The 15,396-nt window shown below is 39.8% G+C and overlaps 1 protein-coding gene across 2 annotated transcripts in view; it reads right to left on the bottom strand.

The window, feature by feature from the left end:
* MCTP2 (multiple C2 and transmembrane domain containing 2) overlaps window positions 1–15,396 on the bottom strand; it is a 259,899-nt gene that overhangs the window by 159,337 nt on the left and 85,166 nt on the right. For both annotated transcript variants that reach the window (XM_050799764.1, XM_050799767.1), the window contains exon 4: window positions 15,117–15,225. In XM_050799764.1, coding sequence (XP_050655721.1) covers window positions 15,117–15,225 — 109 coding nt within the window. The remainder of the gene's footprint in view (window positions 1–15,116; window positions 15,226–15,396) is intronic.

Here is a 15,396-nt window from a genome sequence, read left to right on the forward strand (position 1 = left end):
TTGCTTGAGCTCAGGAATTCAAGACCAGCCTGGGCAACATGGTAAAATTCCACCTCTACAAAAAATACAGAAATTAGCCAGGCATGGTGGTGCATAGCTTTTGTCCCAGCTAATTGGGAGGCTGACGTGGGAGGACTGCTTGAGCCTGGGAGGCAGAGGTTGCAGTGAGCCAGGATTGTACCACTGCACTCCAACCTGGGCAACAGAGTGAGACCTTGTCTCAAAACAAACAAGCAAACACATACACACACACTCCCATATGCCTGTATCCCTATTCTTGGTCACCCAAAAAAGGGCGTGAATTTCGGCTTAGAGACCTCATACATGGTTGTCCCTGCAACACGAAAAAATGAGGGCCCCATGTAAAGTTAGAATAAGGCATGACAACATAGAAAAAAGGGACAGGAGAGGCAGCAGCTAGAATACTGCAATAAAAAGAGACTAGAAAGGTTTAGAGGAGAAAAAAATATAAGAAAGGAATAAGCCAGAGAATCAATGAATACAGTTGCTTAGAATCTCTATAAAGTGTGAAATCTACAACGCCTATATGCGTATTAGTAATCTGTGTTCCAGAAATTCATTATTACCAAAGCGTACATGATTTTTGATACTCTCGCATTCTCCTTATTAAAAATTACTAGAAATAATCCCCCACCCAAGCTACTATTTAAGCACAAATCTAAGTCTAAGTAAATGGACACCAGCCTTTATAGAAAAAAAATAGAGCAGGACCAAAATTCAAGAGTAACATTAACATGGGAATGATCTCCTTTAATCCTACAAAAGGAGATATACATGCTTTACACTGCTTCTTTAAGGATGAGGAATACTTCTCAGTCTTATAAAAGGAGATCCTGCCATTTGCAATGACATGAATAAACCTGGAGGACATTATGCTAAGTGAAATAAGCCAGGCGTAGAAAAAACATGCCACATGGTCTTCTTTCATATGTGGCATCTAAAAAGAAATCGAATACACACAAACAAAAAGTAGAAGACTTCTTCCCAAGTGAAGGGGAGCAAAGAAACAGGGTGAAGTAGGTCAAAGGCACCGAGGTGCAGTTATGTAAGATGAGTAAGTCTTGGAGATCTACCATACGATGAGGACTCCAGGTAATGGAAGGGTATTATATATGAAAAATTTATTAAGAGAATAGATTTTAAGTGCTCTTACCACACACAAAAAACTAACTATGTGATGATGGATATGTTAATTGGCTTCACTGTAGGAAGCATTTCACTATGTGATATGGTCTGCATGTGTGTCCCCATCCACACCTCATACTGAGATGTAATCCCTAATGTTGCAGGTGGGGCCTGTTGGGAGGTCATTTGGTCATGGTGGTGGATTTCTGATGAATGGCTCTGCATCATCCCTCTTGGTACTGTCTTCACGACAGTGAGTGAATTCTCAAGAGATCTGGTGGTTTAAAAGTATGTGGCACCTCCCTGCTCTCTGCCTTGCTCCTGCTCTCATGTGACATGCTTGCTCCCTGGAAGCCATGATTGTAAGCTCCTCAGAAGCCAGCATCATGCTTCCTGTACAGCCTGTGGAACCATGAGTCAATTAAGTCTCTTATCTTTATAAATTATCCAGCCTCAGGTATTTATAGCAATGCAAGAACAGACTACTACTACACTATGGATATCAAAATATCATGTTGTGCCTTAAATATAGGTAATAAAAAAATGTTTTAAAGGATGAGGAAAGTTAGAAAGTTCAGAGCTGAGCCTTGAACCCAGATTGTTTTCACTCTAAAGGCTTCAGAACTACAGTAATTTTACAAAATAGCCCCCGAATTCTGTGGTACTTAATAAAAAAGTAGGGTATCTGTCCCCACTCCTCTTAAATTGGGTGACTGCTTCAACCGTTGTGGTGCGGTGTTCCTTCCAAGGCCGCGCCCTAAAAGGTGATGCAGCTTCTGCCTTGTGCTGGGACCCTTGTGCCTGGAGCCCTGAGCTTCCACATAAAAAGCTTGAAGACTCTGAAGCTGCCATGTCACGAGGAAGACATGCTACATGGAGAGGCCTCATGTGGAACCATCTTCATCTTCCAGACGCCTGATTCCATACACACAATATGGGAATCAACAGACCTTCAAGTCTTCCAAAGATAGGTTCCCAATAGCCAACTCTTCACAACCTTCAAGTCTTCCCAGGTGAAGCCCCAGACAGTGTACAGCAAAAACAGACCATCTCCACTGGGCTTTGTCCAAATTTACACTCCCAGAACTCATGAACACACGGCTGTTGCTGAGATTCAAGGTAATTTGTTACATAGAGAGAGACTCAAGAATAACACCCTTCACCACGACAGGCCACACTCCCCATCTCAAATTTAGCAAGGCGTGATGGTGTGATAGGACTAACTGTCGCTGAAATCAAAACTCAGCCATGAGTAAATCATGGATATGTGGGAATACACAAACACACATCAATGTGCGCACAGGCAGAATTCCTCTTATCAACTTTACAAACAATGAAACAAATACATTAAAAGAATGACTTGAAACACAGCATGTACTGTTGTGGTATAGAAATAAACACTTGATAGGCTGGGCGCGGTGGCTCACGCCTGTAAACCCAGCACTTTGGGAGGCCGAGGCGGGCGGATCACGAGGTCAGGAGATCGAGACCATCCTGGCTAACACAGTGAAACCCCATCTCTACTAAAAATACAAAAAATTAGCCAGGCATGGTGGCGGGCACCTATAATCCCAGCTACTCAGGAGGCTGAGGTAGGACAATGGCATGAACCCGGGAGGCGGAGCTTGTAGTGAGCGGAGATCGCCCCACTGCACTCCAGCCAGTGCGACAGAGCGAGACTCAATGTCAAAAAAAAAAAAAAGAAGAAGAAAAAGAAATAAACACTTGATAAAAACCACCCCCTCTAGAGAAGTCCCAATCAAGCAAATAGAAGACATGCCACATTTAATTCAAACCAATGATGTTTGGTTTGGTGTAAGGCAATTTTCTTACGTGCAGCAGGAATAGAAAATATCCTACAATTTTGCTCCAAGGCACTTCATAGGAATTGAGATGGGATTCCACAGAAACAGAAAAACTGACTCTACAAAGCAGCAGAGTATCAGGACGTTCTGATCAATCCACAAGTCCACACAGATTCCCAAAACAAAACCATACAACAAAAATCTTCAGAGGAAAGGGTTCAGTTGTGGGAATACATTAAAGGCTGTTGAAACAAACACGTCCAGTGATGCTCTGTACCAAGTGGCAAAGGAATAAACAGAAACCAATTTTAAAACTCAGCTCCAATCACTTACTGCAGGACATCCGCAAGCTACCAAAACTCAAAGAGTGAAGAAAAACCACTCCTGTGTTACCGAATGGGTGTCTGAATCTTTGAAAGGTTCACATTTGCTCTTGAATGACAATTTTTCTGATACACTGGCCCAGATGTGGCCAATGATCTCATGCCATCTGGCGTTCAGAGAAGGTACTCCAATGAGAAGCAAATCCCAAATGTTGCAAAATAAAAAGGACTGAATTTTCCATACAGTAAAACTCTGGTGTGGAGCTGATGCCAAACAAGAGAAAAACATCAACAGGAATCAAAGAGAAATTGTTGAAGCAGACTCCAATATGTGTTGTAATTTAATGTATATTTAAAAAGTGACCGTCACATCATTAGGAAAAGAAATATTTAGTCCTAGTTAGTTAGATAGCTATTTGGTTACAGTAAAACTAAGCTCCTGCTTTGGGCCAGAAACTAAGTAAACTTGACACAGATCAAAGAGATAAATGTAAAACTAGATAGAAAAGAGAATAAATGTAGGTCAATGTACGTGTCTCTCAAGAAGCTTTCTAGATAAAAAAAATGAAGACACTTTCCAGAAAAGAATTGTAAGACTAAAAATATTTTTGCAACAAAAACTTTATAAACAAAATCTAAAGGCAAGTGACATATTTAAAAAAAAAATGCACGTAAACATGCCCAGGAGACAGAATGAATAACAGTGATGCATGGAACAGACTATGCAGAGAAGCAAATATCTCATTAACCAAACATATTTAAAGGTACACATTGATGAATACAATTTAAAGAAAAAAACAAGGCAACACTTTCCTTCTATCAAAATCACAAAGATCTGACTGGGCACGGTGGCTCACACCTGTAATCCCAGCACTTCGGGAGGCTGAGGTGGGGGGATCACCTGAGGTCAAGAGTTCGAGACCAGCCTGGCCAATATGGCAAAACCCCGTAAAAACACAAAAATTAGTTGGGTGTGGTGGCACATGCCTGTAATCCCAGCTACTCAGGAGGCTGAGGCAGGGGAATCGCTTGAACCCAAGGCAGAGGTTGCAGTAAGCCAGGATCACGCCACTGCACTCCAGCCTGGGCGACAGAGCGAGACTCAGTCTCAAACAACAACAACAACAACAACAACAATATTCTACATACAAGGTAGGTGAGAAACAAAAAGCGGCCCATTTTCACATACCAGTAGGTCAACAAAATAGGTCTTTCTCAACAGTAAATTGGCAATTTTGTAATGAGAATCTTGAAATGCTCAAATCATGTAACAGAAAAATACAATCCAACTGAATAAATATAACTTACTTGCAGATATATGAAAAAGTAAGTTGTACACACAGATTTAGGCATAAGCATGTTTGTTGTGGCATTATTCCTAATAGCAAAAATTGTGAACAAAATTCCAAATGTCGATTGAATAAAGTATGATGCCCCTACTAAGTTTTTAATTTCTTCTCCAAAACAAAGTTTTTATAATACAGAGAAAAATGTGTAGAGAGAAAACACCAGGTAACTAAACATTCAAAAGCCAGATTCTCTTTCACTTTAGAAAGAAAAATAGATTTTTTAAATTGCGGTGGGCCAGGTATGAAGGCTTACGACTGTAATCCCAGCAATTTGGGAGGCTGAGGTAGGTGGATCACGAGGTCAGGAGATCGAGACCATCCTGGCCAATGTGGTGAAATCCCATCTCTACTAAAAACTAAATTAGCTGGGCGTGGTGGGGCACGCCTGTAATCCCAGCTACTCAGGAGGCTGAGACAGGAGAATCACTTGAACCAGGGCGTTGGAGGTTGCAGTGAGCTGAGATGACGTCACTATACTCCAGCCTGGTGACAGACCAAGACTCCATCTCAAAAAAAAAAAAAAAAAAAAAAAAAAAAAATGGGGCAATTGAGTAGAGTATGTTCAGAATTTCGGTAAGGCCTAGGGGTGTGCCTTCATCAACGCCAGTTTTACTCATGTCTGTCACTATAATATCTGAAGGGGCATTTTCTAGGTCAAATTTATAACAGAGAAAATAAAACCTCAATCCATGACAGTCTTTATTCAAATAAGGTGCCTTTTAAAAGAGTCTCTCATTTCTCCTGTTTCACAGAAAATAAGACCTGACCTCAGAAAACACCTTTCACAACCCTCACACCACCCAGGTTAGAGGTGGTGGTGGTGGCAGGGGGAGGAACATCTATCTCAAAAGAAGTAAAAGACACACAAAATATTCAAACACTGATGAGGAAACTGGGAAGACAGGCCCACAATAAAAACGATGGGAAAATTACAAAGTCATTCCTGTTCCCACAGGCAAAATGCAAAAGCAAAACCCAAACTAGAATAACTATTCCAAGAATAATTATGACAATTCACACGGCCATAAAAATAGCTAATATTTATTGCATATTACCGTTTCAGCTCCACCCACCCCACGGCCCCGCCTCACCACCACCACCAAGTCTCCACAAGCACACGCACCAGATTAATTGTACCATAAGCCTAGCAGGCTCATGGCTAGACCACGTCTGAGCTAGAATCCAAACTCTGGTGGTGCACGTCTAAAGCCTATGCATGACTCTCACCTACCATCCAGCACTCTTCAACACGTCACATCATGGCACAAAAAGAAAATGATGTCTGTAGGGCACAGCAGAGTTTACGGAAGAGACTGCTGAGGGGCTGGCCCAAGCCTAACAGAGGTGCCCAGAGGGCTACCAGAATGAATACTCCAGCACATCCCATTCAGAACACACCTGTTGGGAAGTTATACCGCTGCTCAGTATACAATAGAGTTCTAGCAACATCATAAAAATTAGCCTGCTAAATAGCAAAAGAAAACCAGGACTCAAATCAGTCATTTTAACTTTTTGAACTTTTTGGTAACAATTCAGTAATTTATTAAACAACAATAATTTAATAACATAATAATAAACAATAATTATTTAATATTAAAAATTATGCTGTGTAACACCGATTACATAGCACAGTTTTCACCATATCAAGAGATCTTTAAACTTTTTCTCTGAACTACTCCTTTTAAATACGAACATGACTTACGTAGTACATTTTTTTCCATTATCTGCAAATAAAGCTGCCATTGCTCTAAAAACGACTGTCAGATATCTACCTGTGCTGGAAATTGAGAAAGAGAGCAGTTTTCTGAATGAGTGTTTATGAATTTTCATCCACTAAAACTTGCATCAAAAAAGAAAACCATCAAGCCTCAACTGACAGCTGAAGGGATGATGTTCACGGCCGTAGTAATGTGACAGCAAACTTCAACTGACTTTTCTTTTACTTTTGCAACACTGCAGAGTGGCCACAAGAGGGCACCGGCAACACAGTAAAAACTACTACAACTGCCTAACATTACAGAAAAACATAGGGTTTTAATGCGAGGGCTATTGTTTTCCACCTATTAGTGTTCTAGGAGCCAGCAGAGTATGAGCTAAGCATTTTGCACAGGACGAGAGACATGCCCATATCACAAGGCTAAAGTTCAAGCCCGGCCTGGGGCATAGCACCAGCTCTAAGACGCCAGAACACCTCCTTCTCGGCCACCTTCCTTCTGATGGGAAATTGACCCAGGGTTCAATTTCCTCCACGCATCAACCAAATCATGAAGCAGTTGGAATTAAAAGCGACTGCTCACATATTTCTTCTGCTTTACCAATCTCAAAGTTTAAGACTGCCAAGAGCTACTCAGATCAAGAAGTTAAAACAAGTGTAAGTACTATTTGGTCAAAAACAATACATCTTGTATAACATCCTGGAAAATAATAAAAAGGAAAAGGGGACTATAAGGAAATAAAAGGAAAACATTTGCATGAAGAAAAGGAGAGTAGAACGAGCAAAGAAAGATGAGAGAAATAGAAGAGGGGACAGGGAGAGTCAGATGAACACAACACACAGGCAATGGCTGAGACAGAAGAGAGGCAGGAAGATGGCGGCCATTCCTCTTCCGGGGATTGCTAACAAAGGTGAGCTCAACGCCTCGCCTGGCCCATTGACAGCATCTGAGTAAGACTCGATCTTAGACCACTACAGAGCCAAAGTCATCCAACAAGAAATAATAACAGTAATAATAACAGGGCTGCTTAGTTTACTCCTGAGTTCCCCAATACCAGACCTAGTCTTGTCAAGGTTGAAGGCCCACATGCCAAAGATTCAAAGGAAATTCTTGAAGAACTGGTAAACCACCTGCAAGGAACAATCTTCTAAATGTGGCCACACTTCCAGAGCTACCTAATCCAAACTTCTCAGCCTCCCATGATAATCTTCTGTGTCCATGATTATTCATGGGTATTAAGCATGCTTAAGACGGGGAGTTCTTAGTCTCCCACCAACTTCATTTTTAATTACCCATAGGTTTTTGTTTTTTTAAGTATGCACACACAGACACACAGAGAGGTGGACAGCTAAAGACCCTGAGGTGTCCTGGTGGCAATTATACAACATTACCCCTTTCCCGACACCATTGCTAAACCTGCCCATTGTTCTGAAGCCAGACTTCCTCATGAGTCTTTCTAAAGAACAATTAACAATGGTGTAGTTGAGCAATCTTCACCAAAACTCCCCAAAAAAGCTCAAAATCCTGCCTTGATAGCCTGCTTAACAAACCAGCTCTGTGTCTGAACCAGGGAAGGGAGTGATTCAGATAAAACCTCATAGCTCTTTATGCCAATGAAGCCTACTTCCCAGCCTCTGGCTGATGGCATCACAGCAGAGACAGGGAACTCGGGTATCTGAGAGTCCTCTTCTGTATGTGTTTCCTCATGGGCAAAGTCACCGAAAACTTCCTATGCTTAATCACAAACCCTTTAAGCACTTTTTAATACTCTTTCTTGGGGTTTGTGAGCTGTCTTTTCCTAAGGGACATACCATATTCTTCCACTCAACTGCTCAGTTAAATAGCAAGAAAATGATTTTTTATTACTCAACATCTCCGGATTTTTCTGCATTATTTCATGTCGTATTTCCAAGACGCTTCTGCTGAAAGCATTAGCCTCAACTCTTGATGACTGCCTAATTAGATTATACCATCTTTGTTGTAGATAATGGTTTTAGAGCAGTTTTTAAAAGCAAGAATCCAAAAATCAGACCATGATATTCTAGGCAGAGGTCAACAAACTTTGGCCCATCAGTTAAATCCAGACCACTGCCTGTTTTTGTAAATAAATATTTATTGGAAAACAACTATGTTCATTTGTTTATTGTCTATGGCTGCTTTCTCACTATGTCAAGAGTTAATTTTCAGTTATGGCCCACAAAGGCATAAAAAGTTTACTAATCCATGTTCCAGTCAGAAAGTAACATAGACAGTAATGATTACGTAACAATCCGAAGAAAATGCAGAACTCCTTCCTTAGCAAAGAGTGATTCATCAAAAATAGTTTTTCTCCCTAAAAAATTTCAAAAACAGAGACTGTGCAATTGGAATTAAAGGTTCTGAAGCTACTGCTCCTCCACAGTCAAGCTTGCAACATATTTGAATACCTTTGAAGGAGCCTCTGTCATAATAAAAAATATGTGATTGATTAGATCTGTGTATTTTTTACTTAAAATTAAATGCATGATTCCACATAGGAAAATAAAATACAGTTGACTCTTGACAACATGAGTTTGAACAACTGCAAGGGTTCACTTATACAGGATTTTCTTCCTCTTCTGCAACTCCTCAGACACCAAGACCAAACCCTGGTCTTTCACCTCCTCCTCAGCCAGCTGGATGTGAAGACAATGAGGGTGAAGGCTTTTATGATGATCCACTTTGACTTAACGAATAGTAAATCTATTTTCTCCCTTTTATGATTTTCTTAACACTTTTTCTCTAGCTTACCTTGTTATAAGAATACAGCATAAAACACATATACAAAATACGTGCCAATGGACTGTTCATGTTATCAGTAAGGCTTCCAGTGAAGAGTAGGACATTAGCAGTTGTGTTTTGGGAATTCAAAAGTTATATGTGGATGTCTGACTGCATGAGGGTTTGGCAACCCTAACGTCCTGCATTGTTTATTGATGAGCTGTATTTTAAAAACCCTACGCTGAAGACAGATCATAGAGAGAGCACAGAGAAATTGGCAAACTGACACAAGTTAAGGATCAAGCATCCAAGTTCAATGATGGGGGAGCTGACATGGAACACAGCAATGAGTTCTGTGCTGGGAGTCAAGAACATGGCCAACTTGTATTATGATCATTCATTAATTACTATAACAACATATCTATTGCCTATTTCTACATGTAGGCCATTATATCATCTATACTTCTTTATTAACACACAATAATAGTACATATTTATGGGGCACATGTAATATTTTGATACATGCATACAATGTGTAATGATCAAATCAGCATAACTGAAATATGCATCACCTCAAACACATCATTTCTTTGTGTTGGGAACATGCCAAATCTTCTATTTTGAAATATACAATAAATTATTATTAACTAGAGTCACCCTACTGAGCCATTGAACACTATAACTTATTCTAACTGTATTTTTGTACCCCTTAACCAATCCTTCTTCGTTTCCCCCATTCCCACCCTTCCCACCCTCTGGTAGTAAGCATTCTCCTCTCTACCTCCATGGATCAACTTTCCAGCTCACACATGAGTGAGAACATGGGATATTTGTCTTTTTGTGCCTGACTTATTTTACCTAACATTCTGTCCCCCAGCCTCATCTGTAGTGTTTTAATTTTTCAGTCCTTACAATCACATTATGAGGCAAGTCACATCACACCCATTTTAGAGAGGTTATGTAAAGTTGTACAGTGAGATCACAAAGCCAAGTAGTAGACCAAATCCAAATCCTCTTCTTGTCCCACTGAACCACCCTATCTGCCCTGAATCTTGCCTCCCAATGTGACCTTCAACAAGTCAGTTAATTTTTGTGCTTCCATTTCCTGAATTAAAGCTTCCATTAAATCAGCAGCTGGACCAGGTGATCTGTATGAAAGTCATCTTTTATCTTGGAAATCATATAAATCCTTTTTGCTGACTTTAATCACCAAGCCCCAGAAGAGTACCAGTGTAGTGCTCATTTCATTGAGGAAACCCAAGACATGCTTGTTGAATAAGGGAGTAAGTGACTAAATCCTGTTCATTCTGCAAAGATACTTTCCCTTTTATAATAGGCCTCAATGCTCCTTAACTCCAGCACTGAAGTTGGATTTCTTCAATGAAGAACTAAAATTAATTAAAAATACTCTGTGTATAAACCATCAAGTATATCACAGGAGGGCATGCAAAGATTAATAAACTATTCTTCCTCCTAATATAGCACTAAGATTGTAATAGGGCAGATCAGTCATTTACCCAATTAAGGATAAAGGTGTATGTTTTATAAAGGTAAAATCTGTATACGATTGAGGTGAGAGAGAGCTTATGCCTGTGAAAAACATAAAAGACTGCATAGGAGAAGTGCCATCTGAGTCTGTATTGTTGCAATACTTCCTATTGCAACAATAAGCTATTGGTTTAGTATCTACAGAACTGGAGAACATGTTATAAAGACTAAATATTGTAAATGCATAGATAAGCCAAAAACATTTTATAGTTAGTACTTTAGCATATCACACAGTTTCTTGAACCTAATTATTTTAATTGGGTTAATACTAAATTAAATTATATTCCAAGAATACAAATTAAGTAAAGCTGAGACCAGTGATAGCAAACAGGTAATGAGAACAAGCTCCAGGAACATACAATGTCGTGGCTAACATAACCAAGAATTGAAACTCTACCTCAAGGAAAAGCATGGGTTTCTTCTCATGTGCCAACATCCACCTGTGACGGGGACTGCCTAGAGTAAAGGTTCTCAAAGTGTGGTTCCTGGGCCAGCAGCATCAGCCTCACCTGGGAACTTGTTAGAAATGCAAATTCCCTGGCCCCACCCCAGACACACTGAATCAGAGAATCTGTGTGTGGGGCTCAGAGATGTACATTTTCATTAGTTCCCAAGATTCTTCTGAGGCCCATTCAATTATGAGAACTATTGGTCCAAAGGATTGTGTTAGATAAAAATTCTGAGTCTTGGTCGGGTTTCGTAGAAAATAATGCTGTATTGATAAGTGACGTTGTTCCTAGGCAAAGGAGGCAGGAGTGAGGGAGCACACGTATTAGTAATGAGGACCCCCTCTTGAACCCACAGTAGACCCTCAAATGCTGTCTTGCCCTGAGCAGGCTCAAGGTCATACCTTCATCACTAATTTAATACTTGTGATAATCAAACAGAAATTAACAATAATAACATAGGAAGCCATACTATACATCCCCAAGGTATAAAACATGAACTTGTTGAAAGAGTAGGGTATTTTCTTAATAGATAATGATAAAGTGTTCCCCAAAATGAAAGAAAAAAAAAAAAAAGAACAATTCTACTGGTTTCAAAAGAAATAGGGACTGAAACAGCACAGTTTATGACCTAGACTCCTTACTGGGTATTTACACTTGGATTATATTAGGTTTGCACAAATTAAAAGCCAAATTCTCACATGATGTTTTAACTGTGATAAACTCTGCAGAGAGATATGACAATGGCTGGGGTTAGAGCAGACTTTGGTCTTCAAACAGCAAGATATGGAGCAAGTGCACGTAAGCCCTATTGTATCATTTTCTGATGTGTGCAATGACTTCATTATCTAATCAGTGCACTGACCATCTACTAGGAATCTGCTGTAACTGCATCAGTTTGATAGAGAAGTATAGTGTTGCCTGACACCAGTGAGGGAGAAAGAACAAAAAAAAAAAAAAAAAAAAATGGAGAAAGCTAGAAAAGGAGTAGTTAGCCCACAGAAGAGGTCCAGGGACTGTATATGTCCCGAAACTTAAAAACTATTGGCAGGGCATGGTGGCTCACGCCTGAAATCCCAGCACTTTGGGAGGTTGAGGTGGGCAGATCACAAGGTCAGGAGTTCGAGACCAGCCTGGCGAAACCCCATCTCTACTAAAAATACAAAAATTAGCTGGACATTGTGGTGCATGCCTGTAATCCCAGCTATTCGGGAGGCTGAGGCAGAAGAATCCCTTGAACCCGGGAGGCGGAGGTTGCAGTGAGCTGAGATTGCACCATTGCGCTCGAGCCTGGTGACAGAGCTAGACTCCGTCTAATAAAAATAAATAAATAAATAAATAAATAAATAAATAACAAAAAAAATTGAAGAAATTCCATAAATTTAAAACAGGACAGGTAGCTTGAGAACATTTTCTTCCTAGTAATGTAAAAAACACACTCTCTAGAACACTCTTCTGATCACCAGAGAAACTGTCACAAAATGAATTTGATAACAATCATTTTTGACAAAAGTAACCACTGGACACTATGTCGGATCAGGACAAGAATCAGGATATTTGTGGGAAGCCCCCCCTACATTGGTTTATTATTACATCTTTTAGATATTATTTCAGGCATCAAATGCTATCTGCCCCAAACCATTAAAAAGAACATAAGAGATGCAGCTGTAAACATACATACATTTATAATAATAATAGAAATGAGAAAGGACACACTTGATACAGAAAGTATGATTTTGATTTAAAAAAACTATTTGCCAACAAGTAGGCAATAATTTTTTCACTATTTTAAAATGCTACATCTGAAAAAACATGAGCAAGAGAGACAGAAGAGAAATTCTGATTCAGAAAAAAAAAGGCCATACTTCATCCAGTTCTGAAAGATGAAAGCCAGGTGAGATCAGTTCATGGAAGAAGCCATATCCAGAGACATGAGCAGTAGAGAGTCATAGCAAAGATATTTCCGGGTAGTGGTGGAGTGGGAGGGTAGGAGGGTGGAAGGGTGTGTGGCAGTGAGCCAGGAATGCTCCAGGCTTGGAGGCAGCAGGTAAGATGGCCAGTGCAACTCAGTGTGACTGGTGGGTTCAGTACAGAAAGAGAGCTGGATGGGCCAACACTGTCCTATGCCTTGAGGCTGAGCAATGTCCAGCAAAGGCATCTGAAGATAAGCAGAAGCAGATAGCACAGGCATATGCAGACAGAAAAGCTTTAAGTGGCAAGTGATAACCAGGAGGAATGGGAAGAACCCAGCCTGAACTACCGGCTCACCCTGTCCTGCAGCATGCCCAGGTCTCCTCATCATCACTGATTGCAGGACACAGTAAGCAAAAATAACATCCACAGATGCGGGAACAGAAACACACAAATAAAATGATAAGCAACCCGCTTCAGAGAATCAAACAGGTAAAAGAAAATAACGTCCTAAATGAGAGACAGTCAATACATTAAACTGACATCCAAGAAACACCGCAGCAAGCAGGATATTTTAAATGAATACTTACTATTCTCAAAAAGAGATGGGATCATCAAACAAAACAGGTTATAAAAATGAAAACCATAACTGGTAAACAGAAGAGTACAATGTAAACAATGACAAGAAAATGAGCAAGCTGAAGATCAAGCTGAAGAATTCTTCCCGAGAGGAAAACGTCATGGGAAAAATTAAAAAGAAAACCTAAGAGACATAGAAGACAGATCTAAGAGTCAATAGACCCTTCCTTTATTGAAAAGATGTTCCAAAACACCATAGAGAACCATATGGTCTCACCATAGAGACCAGCAGAAACTGTCTAAGAACTGAAGCAAGAAAAAGAACTCTTTAGAATAAAAGGGCCTCAACTACTAAACCAAATGAATAAATAAAGATCATAAAGAAAAAACAGATATATTTGCCTACAATGAAATGAAAAACTTCTGAAGGACAAAAGAGGTCATACAATTAAGGATAAGCAACAGACTGGGAGAAAAATATTTGCAACACATAACAAATGTCAATGCTGAAAATTATGAAGAATTATAAAAATTTAGAAGAAAAAACTCAATAGAAAACTAGACATTATATAAGTTAATTCCTGCCACCTTCCCAATAGCCTATAAGGTAGGTTAACCTTACTATCCGTTTTACAAATGAACAACCCAAGGCATCAAGTGGTCAAGCAACATTTCTCACATAAAACAGCAATGAACAGAGACACCAAGATCTGAGCCCAGGCAGTCTGGCTCCACTGTCTGCTCTTAAACACACGCCATTTTAATATAAGGTTTAGCCTTATCTGTGCACAGAAACATATATGATATGTTCATTACAGCATCATTTATAGTGCAGAGACAGAAGGAAAAAAATAGCTACCATCAGTAGAGAAACAGATAAACAAAACATCATACTATGGAATAAATATAGTATTTAAAATAAAGGCAATATATGTACATGGAAAAGCATGGTCAATTTTGAAGACCTGTACATTTTTTTTAAAAAGTTCATTGCAGAACAATATGGACATTATAGACCCATGTTAATTTAAAAATGCACAGGTATATATTTATGGCTAGGTACAGAGACTTGTAAAAGGTAAATAAAACAAGCACAGGCAGACACTAGCTATTAGAGGGAGTCCAGTGAGATTTCAAAGCAGAAGGCAGGTGTTTCAAAGGCGTTTCTGTCAATGTGTACATTGGATGGCCTTATACTAAGGATGGGCTCACATTTTTCTCATGAATAATTAAAGTAGGATTGAGGAAACATTTTCTTGAACAGTTGCTATATGCCAGGCATAATGCTATCAGAGTTATCTCATTCCATTCTAAAACAACTTCATGTGATTATTAGTATCATTATATAGTATCGCTTAATAATAAAGAAGAATAGTAAGGCTTGGTGTGTTTAAATAATTCACTGCAAATGTCTTATACCTGGAGAGACTTGGATTTGAGCTACTGTCTATCCTAAACCATGCTGTGATGTCAAAGCCTGACTGACAGTATTGATACAAGGACAGAGAGAAAGAAGTTTCCAGCCTGCATCCACTATAACAGACCCAGGTCTTACCACAGCGATCTCGGACAACCAGGTTCCGGCCTTCCTTCAGGTGTATGGTGAGGAGGTACGCAAAAGGGCTGGAGAGGTTACTCAAGCCATCACTGGCTTCCCCCAGTACCTGCACAGATGGAGAAGGCAGTTAAGACAGTATGTCTTGGGCCCAAGCAAGAGAATTTCAGAAATACTTCTTAATTTTGGAGGGAAAAAAGAAAGGCCACTATGAAGATCAACTGTCATCCCCAACTCCTCCTCACAACGACAACTCAGTTACCCTGCTTTATTAACAAGT

Source organism: Macaca thibetana, chromosome 7 (genome assembly GCF_024542745.1).
Source record: "Macaca thibetana thibetana isolate TM-01 chromosome 7, ASM2454274v1, whole genome shotgun sequence".
In the NCBI taxonomy this organism is placed as follows: Eukaryota; Metazoa; Chordata; class Mammalia; order Primates; family Cercopithecidae; genus Macaca; species Macaca thibetana.